At 49.6% G+C, this 13,808-nt stretch overlaps 2 protein-coding genes across 2 annotated transcripts in view; both read left to right on the forward strand.

The window, feature by feature from the left end:
* Positions 1-13,808, forward strand: part of LOC116955040 (neuroplastin-like) — a 43,242-nt gene that overhangs the window by 5,902 nt on the left and 23,532 nt on the right. The gene's annotated exons all lie outside the window — the stretch shown is intronic.
* Positions 9,707-10,564, forward strand: LOC142905687 (neuroplastin-like). Its single transcript, XM_076052616.1, has one exon. The coding sequence runs from the start codon at positions 9,942-9,944 to the stop codon at positions 10,500-10,502; it is 561 nt and encodes a 186-aa protein (XP_075908731.1). The 5' UTR covers positions 9,707-9,941; the 3' UTR covers positions 10,503-10,564.

Genomic DNA, 13,808 nt, shown 5'->3' on the forward strand with positions numbered 1-13,808 from the left:
CTGACATGGAAACGCAGGGAGATAGAGGCAAGCAGAGATATAAGGTCCCATGTATAGATATTATAGTCTTTTCAGGTCGGTGCTGTTAGCGAGCACCTATTAAGGCCGGCACAGCACACGAGGTGGTCGTGTGACCACCGTTTGTTGCTAGAGTGCTGGTGTCTACACACTACCAGGTAATAATTTCAGGCTGAGTCGACCTAGGGGAGGTAAAGTACTGGTTCGCATTTTACTTGCAATTTACGTTAGCCGTGACAAGGTTCGTAATGCAGGGTGCTAGAATGATACTGCCATTCCCCCACAGACAACAGACAAAGATCCTCCGTGTAGCCTTAAGAGACTGTAACAGCAAATGCTGTTAGCGAGCAGCTCCTATGGAAGCCATTACGGCACACGAGGGGGTTGGTGGCCAGCACCACGCCTGGCTGCTTTTGTCTCCCTGGTGGCAGTATTTACACACCACACCAGGTACTCATTTGATGCTGTGTCGACCTAGGGGAGACCCAGAACCGGTTTGGATATTCGTCACCGGTATTGACCGTGAGCGAGAATCGAACTCTGGTTTCCGGGTTTGTAGCGCAGCGCACTAGTCGCTACACCCCGGCAATCTAACTCGGTTCTTAGCACAGTGAACTCGCTACACTACCAACCCACAGACGCACTCGGAGGGACAGACACCGAGAATTGGAGAGAGACGGACATTAAGACGGTAATTATCATGCATGGAGAGAAAGACCGAGACACACACACTCGGGCGAGTCTAGTTTCTGTGGATGTCGATGTACAGCTGTCTGGGCAATCCAGGGCTGGATGAGGGCCTACACACGCTACGTTGGACTTGGCGGTTATTTGACCACAGATTCTATCCTTGCGCATGGGGGCAGCAATGTGTGTTCAGGAGCCCCCAATGTTACTGCTGAGGGCTGCTGGCCCACGACGAGAGGCCTTCTCCGGGCTTCCAGGCGAAATGGACGTCGTTAATTTTGACAGCGAATCGCCGTGTGCCAAGTCGGTGCCGGTTTTGTCGGGGGGTTTGGGGGGGGGGGCTTGAAAAACTGCATGAAAATCCATTCATTGGCTCATGAGGGTAATCGTACAATGGACTGTGCATTTTTTTCACCAATCTTCATTGGTCTAATGGGCCCGTCTGTATCATGCGGTTTCAATTATAAACGGTTTAAAGGATTTGCGTGAGCACTTTTTTGGGCCCAAAAAAAAATGTACTCGCACACATCTCGATGGAACGTAACACCCCCCCCCCCCATTCATAGACTTTCATCACAATTTTAGTAAGGCAGCGTGAAAGTGACTTTCGTACCGAGTCTTAATTGTAACTCTGCAATGTAAATGGGGAAAGTTATAATTTGTCGTCTTAATTCCTTAATAATAAATCGGGGGAAGACATTTTAACAAATTGGGTCACTAGTTTTTTTGACTCGATAATTCCCTGCCTTTTTGGTTACTCGTGGGGTGCGTTTTGCCCCAAAACCGAAATGTCTTTCTGAAAACCCCACACTAATGCGGGTGAGCAGGTCGTGAGAATTCCCAAACATTCTTTCAATCCACTGCTGGATGAATGCCCCCCCCCCTCCATCCCTGCCGCGCACACGTCATCGTCGGTCACTTGACTATACTTCGCCAAGCTGGTCCGGGTAGATTAATGAAGTGAGGGGGACCCCAGCACCTGTTAAAATATCGCTGGGCACTGGTTTTCGGTCATGGCTAGCCTGGAGAACTGAATTGAGTTCAGAAGAACACACAAACACAACCTCGTGCAAGAAGATCCCTGTGTTTGACCATCCGCGAAGCTGCTCCTGGTCCACCCTAAATCGCATCCCGCCGCACAAGCCATGGCAGCAGTAGATGCGGACACCTGATGATGTCACAAATGGGAAATTAAAAACTCTCCATTAGTGGTGGTGCGACTGTGGGTCATCCAGAACAAGACCGTACACAACGTGTTACAACGCGATGCCCCGATCCACAAATACGAAGAAGGCGACATCATCACAGCGATGATGATGATGATGATACACTACTCCACTGGCTCCTGACGCGGTTGTCTGTGGCTATTGGGAAATGCTAGTCGTTGCTCTGCATCTACACCAGCAGCCAAACAACAATAAGAAGATGGCCAGCAATCCAATTCAAGTCACTGGGTTTCTTAGCCATGGTGCACGAACTTGCCGTGGCACCGTTCTTCCCCCAAGTTTATTGTTCACCGTTATTTTACCGTCCGAGGAGCCCACTGAGACTACGGTCTCTTTACAGTCATGGCCTGGGCCCATAATGGGATGAAACTAAGCACATTCCTTTTATATATATGGGGGGGACTAGCCTAACCATCTCGCCCACACACCCCCCCTCCCCGAAAGACTAAACCAAGATAAATTTTAATTCATATCGCCTTGTTAAATACAGTAGAACCCTCTAAACGACCACCCCTTTTACAACTAATCGCTTAACGACAGGCCTCCATGGAGCCCAATGTGTAGTATATAGTAGTTTAGAGTAGTGTAGTACATTGCAGTGTAGAGTAGTGCAGTGCCTCCATAGAGCCCAATGTGTTCGCTTACCAACCGTTCCCCTGTTAACGACAGGCTTTTGTAGCTACAATAAATATTAATTAATGCATTGATTAACCGTGCTTCCTTTAATATTATGCGTTTATAATATTGTTAGTATCTTTCATGTATTAATATCCATTATATAAATATTATGAAGTACGTTTTTTTGGGTGGATAACTTTCGATCCTATCGGAATGAATTATACCTTTACTGTGTATTTCCTATACTTGCTTAACCACCGGTTTCGTGGAACAAATTACCGTCATTCAAAGGAGTTTTACTGTACTTCACACTTCATATGACAGGCAAACCAAATGTATTTTTCCCGCAATCTGCCACCTTTCCCGGCGGACTGTGAAGCCCCCTCCGCTGGTGTAATGTCATCGCTTTCCCCTTGTGTTGGATGACTTTTGCCGGGGTGCGATACGGACAAAAAAATTATCCTCTCGCTTAACGCCCGCAAATGGGCCGTCGCTTGGCAACGGCGGAGGATTCATCAGCTCGCTCTCCCGCGTAGGCGACGAAGATGAGAGAGAGGAAGGGAGAGAGAGAGCGAGGGAGAGGGCGAGAGTCCCCTTGCATCAACGCCGCCTACGTAAATCATTCACGGGTCTGTTGGAGCAATAATACTGATCAAGGTCAAAGCAATATGCCACTCAAACGGCTCCCACTATTTACTAAACATTTTTGTTATTTATTTTACAGGTAAGGCCGGCCCACCTGAGGCTATATAGCTCTCTTTTTTTTAGAAGCGACCTGGCCGTCACAAATGATAGCTCAACGAAGCGTGGAAATTTATAGTAGCAGCCAAATCATCTTTAAACGCATTGATTCTAGATTTTGGAGGGGAAAACCGGAGGACTCGGAGGAAAAAAAATCCACACGACCACGGGGAGAGACGCTCAAGCTCCAAATATGCAACAGGCGTCAGGGTTGGGATTGAACCCGCAACTTCCTGTAGCCAACATCCCGCCACTGCGGTGCCCAAAATGAACATTGAAGAAGCATACTCTTTGGTTCTATTCGGTAAAGTCACGTAGGTAAAAAATAAAACAACAAAAATCACGACGTTTCGGCCACAACACAAGCGGCCTTCATCAGGTGAAGGGACCAGACTGTCTCGAGGACAGCGCTGGAGTGAAACACAGCCAAGCTTAGACTGCTACCTTTAAGCTGTGTGAGAGTAATTAAGGTGCCTTGACAAAGGAATTAGCACCTTAATTACTCTCACACAGCTTAAAGGTCACGGTCTGAGCTTGGCTGTATTTCACTCCTCGAGACAGTCTCGTCCCTTCACCTGATGAAGGCCGCTTGTGTTGTGGCCGAAACGTCGTGATTTTTGTTTTATTTTTTACCTACGTGACTTTACCGAATAGAACCAAAGAGTATGGATCCTTGCAGTCACGAAAGCTTCAAATCTAGAATTGAAGAAGCATTGCTCAGATAATTTTTACAGTCCTGAACCAGTGGTAGAAATTCCACTTTTTTTTTTTTTACATGTGGTGGTGGTGGTGGTGATGGTGAATCTATCCCCTGGACAACAACGGTTGACATCCCCACAGTGGTGCTCGTTTTAATGACTCCATAGGGATGATGGGCTGAGGTCAACCTCCAATCCGGGGTGTGAACCTCGCAACCTTCCGATTGCAAGACTTCCTTACTCCACCGCCGAGGCACCCGGCCAGGTTTAGTTTACGATTATATTAATTCGGTGAATCGGTATTCGCATCATTCTTGTATAGCTCTCAAGGGATATCAAGGAGGCCCGGCTTCGCAGATGGATATGGTCTGCCAGTAGTGGACAATGTTGCAATGTGGTCTTACCTATTTAGGTAATTAGTGGTTCATTTTCTAATTGATCATATTTAGTACTTGACACCTGCACACACGGGGCCCAGTCTTTTTCTTTCTAATACACACCGACGACGGTATTAACCAGGGTGGCGGCCACGGGGGGGGCATCGAACCGCGAACTTCTGCAACTAACTGCAAACAGGCGCCACCACCACCCGTCAGCGTTTCCACCCGTACGTGCTTCGGTGTCGTGCGTGCGTGTAAATGCTCGTGTTGATTTTTGCGGCACCAGTTACCATTTACATAATCTATCCCCCTCCCCCCGGATTTCCAAAAGCTCCCCCACTCCATTCCATCCTCACCCCCGCGCCCCTACCCTACCCACCTTTGGCCGCCTCCCCACACATCCTCGCCGGCTGAGCGAGTTGCCTACGTGTGCTTACACACGCCTGCACGCTCGCTCGCGCTAAGTGCCAGAAGCGGTGACGTGCATTGTACCGATTCGTCCAGTCCCTTGGCCTTTTTGTCATCCGTAGCGCATGAGCCCTAAGGGGGGTGTGGGGGGGTTGCTATCTCTGGAGGTGGTGGAAAACCTCACCGTGCAAATTTAGTTTTTTTTAACACTGAAGAAACGATTCTCTTTACAAAACGCTGCGTGATGACGCTACGCTGTGGTGAGGCCGGCTGCACAATGCCAAGTGTCCTCGTGATCAACGGCTCGGGCGATAATGATGACGGCACATTCACCTTCATATTCTTAGATGAGCGGGCAACCGGACAGGGCGAATCCAGCAAAGGATTGACGATGGCGAAGAAATCTGTATAAGGCTGCTTTATGAGGAATGTGAGAGATCCTCCAGAATCCTTTTCTTTTCCAAGGTGTTGTTTCCCTATTATTATATCTTGACGAGTCTCCAAACTGGCACCCGTATAACCGCTGTTGGAACACACAAAGCGGTTCAAAGCAGTTTTTTTTTTACCTTGAATTTTGTAAGTATGTATGTTGAACCTCTTTCGCATCGTACGTAGCCAACCGTGCAATTCGCGAGATGCAATCACTGAGATTCCCTTACTCCTCCCCATTTCGGTCTCCCTGAAGGCCGAAGTTGACAATTCCGTTATGATGCTGCTTATTTATATCCCCAGCAGCGCACCGTCAGTGTTGGCGCTTCCATTTACACCACACACACACACGCCCCTTGTGTTTTCCCTACTGGGAACAGAAATCAATGTAATTGTGTTGTTCTGCCACACATTGGAATGTCACTTTTACAATCGTCTCGATCACATCCATTTGTTGCGTTCGTCCGTGGTGATGGCGGCAGCAGTGGCGGTGCGGATATAATTTCCTACTCTTGGCGTAACGGGTCAGCCCGCCAGTTTGGATGTCATGTGCCGCCGATGTCAGCCGTGCTCTGGAATTGAACGCAGATGGGGTCTGGGTTTCCACGGGGCAGCGCGCTCGCCCGCCGAGACTCTGTTCCGGATGTGGGGTGTATGAGAGTGCATCGCCCAGCAGTTGATTGACACCGGCTGTGACCGACACTGGAACTCTTGTCTTAATGCACTATAATACGATATTAATAACGATAGTGGATTACTGTCACAGTGGTGTAATGGGTTGCACGCTGGTTCGATTCAATTTCATCCCTCCGCTCCTCCTCCTAGCCTCTGTCCACCTAGCAGCGTCAACGGGTTCACCAAAGTCGAGCGCCAGGTCACCATGGGTTATTCTCATCTCTTCCAAGATGTCCGACCAGTATATAAGAGTAGGCCCAAGTACTACCCTTAGTGATTGGGCCCTCCTAGAGCTCTTGTCTTGCGGTGCGAGCAAGCAATTGCGGGGCTGCACCTTTACCGTTTTAGTTTACCGTTTGGTGGCTAGGGGATGTTAACTACCTCGCCGGGTATACGGGAGGTCGTGGGTTCGATCCCGGCCCCTGCTGTACATTTGGATTTTGCGTGTCTCTCTCTCTCTCCCTGTGGTCGTGTGGATGTTCCTCCGGGTCCTCCGGGTTTTTCCTTCCACATTTAGAATCAGCATCACACATTTTAGAGTTATTGTCTGCTATAAATTTCCACGCTATGATAAGCCCACTTCGTTGAGCTATCATTTGTGATAACCAGGTCACTTCTGAAAAAAAGAGCTCTTTTATTTAGCTCGGTGGGCCCTTACCTGGTAAAATAAAATGAAAATAGCTTAGTTTAGTCTGTCACGTTTTTATTTAACGACGCCTTACGGCACGACCCCAACAATCGCATTGGAGAGGGCGGCACGGCGCACAACCGCGAGCAAACCATTGCCAGTGGGTGGTGGTTCCGCTCCTGGTGTTGTGCCGCTTGCGGTATTCGCTTGTAATGCCACCACCTTAACACGTAGCAGGAGGCTTTCGCGACCAATATTATCCACAGCAAGAGGCTTTTATGGGGTTAGATAGCGTAAATATAAACGTGTCGTTACACCCTGCCCCCCAACTAATAACCCAACCAATAATAGATATCCCACTGTAATTTATATGAATCCATTAATCCCCCCCCCACCCCCCTCTGGTCTTCGCACCTGATTGGCTCACAAGTGACGACATCGCATTTATACCCCGCTCTATTTCAGACCGAAACAGGAGGAGGATTTCTCCACAGCCCTCTGGCTGTAGCCTCATGATGCTGGTTATAATTACCGGCGAAATGTCACGGTACTCGAACTGTAAATGTAGTGGATTTAACTCTCCAACGCACAACCAGTTAGTACTGAACTAGTAACGAATCGGCACGTTTTGTGTTTCCTTGACGAACCTTGCTAATTGGCTGTGTTGGGTGGTGGCGGGTTTAACAACACATTTATATTTACAAGATCTAAGCCCCGAAAATTACCTCGTGTTGATAATCTCACCGTTTGTTGCATACGGGGACGTGGGGTGAGCCGAGGGTCATTCATATTCTGTGCACGCTTCTCTGCGGCCAGCCCTGGGTAAACGATTTAGTACAAAAAACGAATGGGAGAGAGAGGGAGAGCGCGATTCAATAAATTGTTCAGAGAATCAATAAAGTATGGCCCTTATTGCGTGCACACACGAAAAAAAACAAAGACAAAGATCCCCCGTGTAGCCTGAACAGACTATTGGAGCAAGTGCTGTTAGCGAGCACCTAATGAAGGCCAGAATGGCACACGAGGGGGTGGGGTGGCCAGCACCACGCCCGACCGCCTTTGTCTCCCCGGTGGCGACGTTTACACCGCACCAGGTACTCATTTGAGTCAACCTATGGGACACCCAGGACCGGTTCGGATAATCCTCACTTGTGTTGGCCGTGAGTGGGAATCGAGCTCTGGTCGCTGGGTTCGTAGCACCTCGTGCTAACCGCTACACTACCTCGTGTGCACACACACAGACTACCCACCCCCTTATAGGCTGAAGAGATTATTGGGGACAAGTGCTGTTTGTGAGCGTCTAAGGCCGGCCTTACACAAATGGGGTGGGTAGCAGATGTTTACACATCACAGCAGGTGCTCCTTTTGAAGTCCCCCCCCTCCTGAGGCCCCATGACCTCGGTCAGATGTTCATTGCCCGATTTTTGGTTGCAAGCGGGAATCGAACCCGGTTCATGGCACAGCACGCTAACCACCGCACCACCACTTCCCGTATTACATTTCTTGTTGTCCTTCCTCTGATTACAACGGTTTGGCTACATACGGTGTGAAAGAAGTTCAACAAACACAAGCTGCCCATAGCCTAACACTACCAATAGACTCAACACTGCCCATAGACTCAACACTGCCCATAGACTAACACTACCAATAGACTAACACTACGCATAGACTCAACACTACCCATAAACTCAACACTACCCATAGACTCAACACTACCCATAGACTCAACACTACCCATAGACTCAACACTACCCATAGACTCAACACTACCCATAGACTCAACACAACCCATAGACTAACACTGCCCATAGACTAACACTACCCATAGACTCAACACTACCCATAGACTCAACACTACCCATAGACTCAACACTACCCATAGACTCAACACTACCCATATACTCAACACAACTTATAGACTAACACTACCAATAGACTCAACACTGCCCATAGACTAACACTACCGATAGATTCAACACTGCGCATAGACTCAACACTACCCATATACTCAACACTGCCCATAGACTCAACACTGCACCTCCAATTCACACTTTTGGCTATGTACGGTGCGAAAGGAGTCTAACACGTATACGCACACGCGCATCGCGTAAGTCTAAAATCCGGAGTGTTTTCTTTTTCCTCCGTGTGCAGTTGGACTGAACCTTGAGATGGGATTCATAAATCAGGTTGCAAAATGAAACGAAGAAAAATCGTGCATGTGAATGCACTCTGGAATGGATTTGCAACGTACGTTTGTCCTCGGACGCGTTTAATTTGGCCAAAGTAACATTCTGTTCCAAGCCGCACAACGAGATGTCAATACCTTTGGCAACTGCAATTGTTTAGTTTAGGGGGCCCCTCTAAAGGATATGTTGTCTACACTTCCATGCCGGTAAAATGCCTTGGAAGAGGTGGGCATACCCACACATGTTTGTTTGTATGTATAGTGACTCTCGGACAACTCTAGCCATAGAGGTTTTATTTTATTATCTATGGCGCTTCGCGCAGGTAACTCAACTTGGACGGGGATAACTCACAGATCACCTGTGCCAGGGATAACGCACGGGGATGGCACGCAGTTAGCGATGGCCTGAAGACGGGTGACGGCGTGAAGACGGCGGTGTGAAGACGACAGTCGACCCCGATCCCACGGCAGCCCCGACCCTTGCCTCTCGCCTCCTTTTATTCCCGACGTGGCCCTCGCCCTGCCCCCCCGGCCACACGCCCCCTTTCTCAAACCTTTTACCCCATTCCCAAACTTCCCAGTTGGTTCTCCTTCTGCGATTACCCCTCGTGACCACTGGGCCAAGCACTGTCCCTGCACCCGCATTGTCTCTATCCCCGCACTGTCCCTATCCCCGCACTGTCCCTACATATGTATGTATGTTGAACTTCTCTTTCACGCCGGAAGGACCACAAACGAAAGACAACAAAACAGTTGTAAAAAAATAAGATTCTTAATCTAGACAATGATTTAAAGGTGCATAACTTCCTTGGAAGTGCATCTAAAAGCGCCACTCGACGCGGTGACCACCGTCTTTATTCGATAGCCAGCCAAAAGCTGCTGCAAGCGAGGATGACCGCAGTTTGCGTGATGTTTTATCCTCCTCTCTACTGGTTGGACACAGACGGTTGGAGGTGGGTAGGGGGGGATTTGTAGTGCGGGGGTGGCGGGGGGTAAGAAACTTGCTCCATTGCTTCAACTGACAGTCCTCTGGATTGCAAGTCTGGCGAGGAGCGTCGTTGAGCCCCGGGTTTAGCCAGCAGCTGTGTCGCCGACTGCGGTGTGCGAGGATCTTCTGCGTGCGTGCGTGTGTGACCTCTCGTCTTCACGCACGCACACACACACACACACACGCGCGCGCCGCGCACACACATTGGAAAAAAAACCAAAACACAATGGCGGCACCCAGTCGGTTTCTCCAAGTCGCCCATGTCGGAGACGAAGTTCACCGGCGACTCGGCCGAGCTGTTCTGCGAGGTGGTGGGCTCGCCGGTGCCGGAGCTGCAGTGGTGGTTCGCCGAGACCAACCACATGGACGCCTTCCGGCAGCTGTGGGAGGGCGCGCGCCGGCGTCGCGTCTCCGTCACCACGGCCTACGGCTCAAACGGCGCCAGCGCCCTGCGCATCGCGGCGCTCGCGCCCGAGGACTCGGGCGTGTACGAGTGCCGCGCCAGCAACGCCCCGCAGCGCAACGACTTTCGCCGCAACCCGGCCATGAGCTGGATCCGAGCGCAGGCAACGATCCGGGTCGTCCCGCGTGAGTGCCCCCCCCCCCCCACCCCACCCCGCCGCCTCGCTCGCGCTTTTGCCGGCGCCGAAGGGGAGCGCCGGCGGCGCTTTGGTCGACGGCGTCGCCGCTCGCAAGACGACCCGGCGGGGCTCGAGACGGTGTCGGCACGTGGAACCGGTTTGCGAGCTGTGCTGGTGTCCAGAAGGCTGCTGCGATGCACCAGGGTGGGCGATAATGCGATAACAAAACTAAGTAAATGAACACCCAGGGCTCTCGTCACCGGCGATTGTTGCTTCGGTGACGGTTGTTGCTGCAACAACAAAAGACATTCCCCCCCCCCCCCGCCAACTTAATAACCAACTGCCATAATCGGATTGCTTGCAGAGGTCACGTGACTAACGGGGGTTTGTATTCTCAATAGACCAGCCATTGTGCATCCAATAGACGTTTCAGCAAGCTAATTTTTTATTGGATTTTAAGGAAGTCTTCTCGTTCTCTGCCATTTACCACAGCATTTTGCGATTTGCCTGCTAAGTTGCCCGTATAGTTGTTCGTCGTAAAATACATTGCCGGTGATGATTGCCGGCAACAATTGTCCCGAACTGTAATCTTAGTGTATGCACGTACGCTAGACTTTTTTCGCACTGCCCGTACATAGCCAACCGCGCCAAATCTGAGGTGCGGCGTTAGGCTGGGGGGGGGACAATAAAACTAAACACAAAGAACCACGGCTCTTTCGTGACCGCCAAAATTGACGATTTGCCGCCTCGGTTCATCCATTTTCTCAGTAAATCGCAGGCGACTTTTGCGGTGTGTTCTTGAGCGTAATTTGACTGTTGCTATAAATTTCCACGTTGATGAGCTATTGTTTATGATGGGTAGGACACTTCTTATGAAGAGCTACGTAGACTCAGTTGGGTGGGCCTTACCCGGTAAGATAAAAAAAAGCCAACGTAGTTTAATTTTACTTCGGTTGGCGGAACCGTCGGCGTGGTGCCGGCTCTGGGGCTTGCGAGCGCGCCCCCTCATTCGCTATTATTGACCAGGGGACGCAGTTTTTTGCAGTTCGCCGTTTTTTTAAAGGTCGCGCCTTGACGTCTTAACGTTTTGTGGAAATTCCTGCCGCGGGAAGGTTGTTTCCCCACGCAATTTTATTTAATTAATTTCCTTATTATTATCATCACCATTTTTTATTATTATTTTATCGCCCACTTCCACCTTTGCTTTGAGTATTTTTCTTTTTTAAGTAGCACAGCTCCCGAATCTCTTCCACTGCACACCTCCCCCCTCTCTCCACGGTGGTCATCCTGCGACGCGTAGCCGTCGGCCTCCCCAGCAAGTTTCTCCCTCACCGTGGTCCTCGTCCTCCTCGTCCTCCTCCTCAGCAAGATGATGATCCTCCCCTTGGAAAACCGACGTTTCTCCTCCTCCTCCTCCTCCCGTCGGCGCCAACCGTGTCCCCTCCGGGCCGCTCCTGCCGGAAAATGATCTCCCAATGAACCCTCAACGATTGCTTTTTACTCGCTTAAGTCCAAGCCCCCTTTCTCTCTGCTGCTGTCGTCTTCCCGTTCGCTCGCTCAGTCCGTTTGTCCAAGCCCCATCCGCCCCGTCCGTCCCTGTGTTTGTTGTTTGGTGGTTGTTGGTTTAAGCCAAGGGTTCTTCAATGGAAGGGGGCCTCATGGGGTCGGCGGACATCTGGCCCATGAAGGTTGTCTTTGTTGTGACTCACGCAGAGCTGTATAGTTCACCTGGACAGATGGGGGAGATGCGGGGTTAGCGAGAGAGGTAAGTTGCGGATGTTGTATGCATGTATGTTGAACTTCTTTCTGCGCCGTACTTAGCCATCGGTGCTAATCGGAGGTGAAGTGTTAAGTCTATGGGCATTGTTAGTATATGGGCAGTATGTACTGTGTGTTGAAGTTTATGCACCGTACGTAGCCAACCATGCTAATTGGTGGTGCCGGTGGGGGGGAGGGGCAGGGGGAGGGATGACAAACTAAACTCAAAAAGCACTTCTAAAGAAACGAGTTTTGGGTTTAGATTTTAATTAAAAAAAAATGTAGGCAGGAGATGAAGATGCATTCATCAAAAATGTGATAAGTGAGCGAGAGAGAGCTACGAAAAGAGCAGAAGACCGGAAAGGGCTGGAAAAGACCTCCACCGACGAGTGGCGACACGTATGCTGTGACGTTGCAGTGGCACAGTGTGACGACACGACGTTTCTGCAGTCTGTTCTCCTAATAACGCGAATTGGCTTCATGTGAACACGATCGAGTGACCAGAACCACGTCCGCGCGAGTAGGAATGAGCGGTTGTCGTAACTGCCGCCTCCGGCGTAGCATCGCAACAAGGTGTTAGGATGCTGCTGGATGCTCCTAGACGCTATCCCACGCGCCTCGGTCTTTGTTCGGCCCTGCCTTAAGCATCTCGCGTGTTATCGCAGACCGTGCTTTACCCCCCCCCCCCCATATTATGTCGTTTTTTTAATAATAATTGATTGTTCGTCAGGAACGCCACGACTACTTCTCCTGTCTTGTAGGAGAACAGACTGAATTTCGATTTAAAGCTTTCGTGACTGCAATGATTCATCTTCTTTGGTTCTTTCGGTAAAGTCACGTAGAATGATAATAAAATAATAAATTGATAAAATAAAATAACACAATAATATTCTCACGACGTTTCGGCCACAACACAAGCGGCCTTCATCAGGTGAAGGGGGCGAGACTGTCTGGTAGGACAGCGCTGGAGTGAAAGAGCCACGTTCAGATACGGCCTTTAAGCTGTGTGAGAGGAACAAAGCGCCTTGACAAAGGAATTAGCATATAATTTAGCATTGAAATGGCTGAATGATTAGCTTGTGACTGGTCACAGAAATAGAACAGACTGCTCTGAAGTGTCGCGGCTCCACGTTCCGTGTCATTGCGACGGCACCGCGCCAGCTTTACGGGTTGACCCCCACCGTATGCAATCGAGTTGAAGAGCCCAGGATTAGGCTAATCTTTTATTTTTTTATCAACATAACTTTTGTGCTTATTAGTTTGAACTATCCGGTACCCTCCATCCTTTCCCTTTGTTACGTGTCAAGTTGTAGTTTTAGTCTTTTTCATTTATGATTTGAGGTTTTACCAACTGCTGATGGAAGAACCCCAACTGTGTGTGTTTTACGTCGTTTTGTGAGCAGTCCGTCCGGCTAGCGCACCCAAGTGATGAGCAGCTAAACAAAAGTGCAAAGTCAAAACGTCGAAAGTGCGAACCGATTTTTTTTAATTAAAAAAACCTATACGTGAAGATCTGCCTTGAAAGCTGGAGTACATCCATGAAGAATTACCCACTGTGTCAATTCACTGCTCGATGAAGGCCCCACCAGACCTTGTGGGTTGTGGGTGGGGTTTTTTGACCGTACGATGAGTTGGCGATGACGAGGAGCATGGGACTTGGGAGCTTTGCAGTATAGTACAACAGTTTTTTTCTGCGCTACCCACTGCTGCTAGCCCCCCACATCTTTACCCTGAGGACAAAAAATATTTTATATTTGCAAATCGTTATTCACATACCAACAGGAATGT

Source organism: Petromyzon marinus, chromosome 57, assembly GCF_048934315.1.
Source record: "Petromyzon marinus isolate PM22_M1 ecotype Great Lakes invasive population chromosome 57, UKy_Petmar_22M1.pri1.0, whole genome shotgun sequence".
Taxonomy (NCBI): domain Eukaryota; kingdom Metazoa; phylum Chordata; class Hyperoartia; order Petromyzontiformes; family Petromyzontidae; genus Petromyzon; species Petromyzon marinus.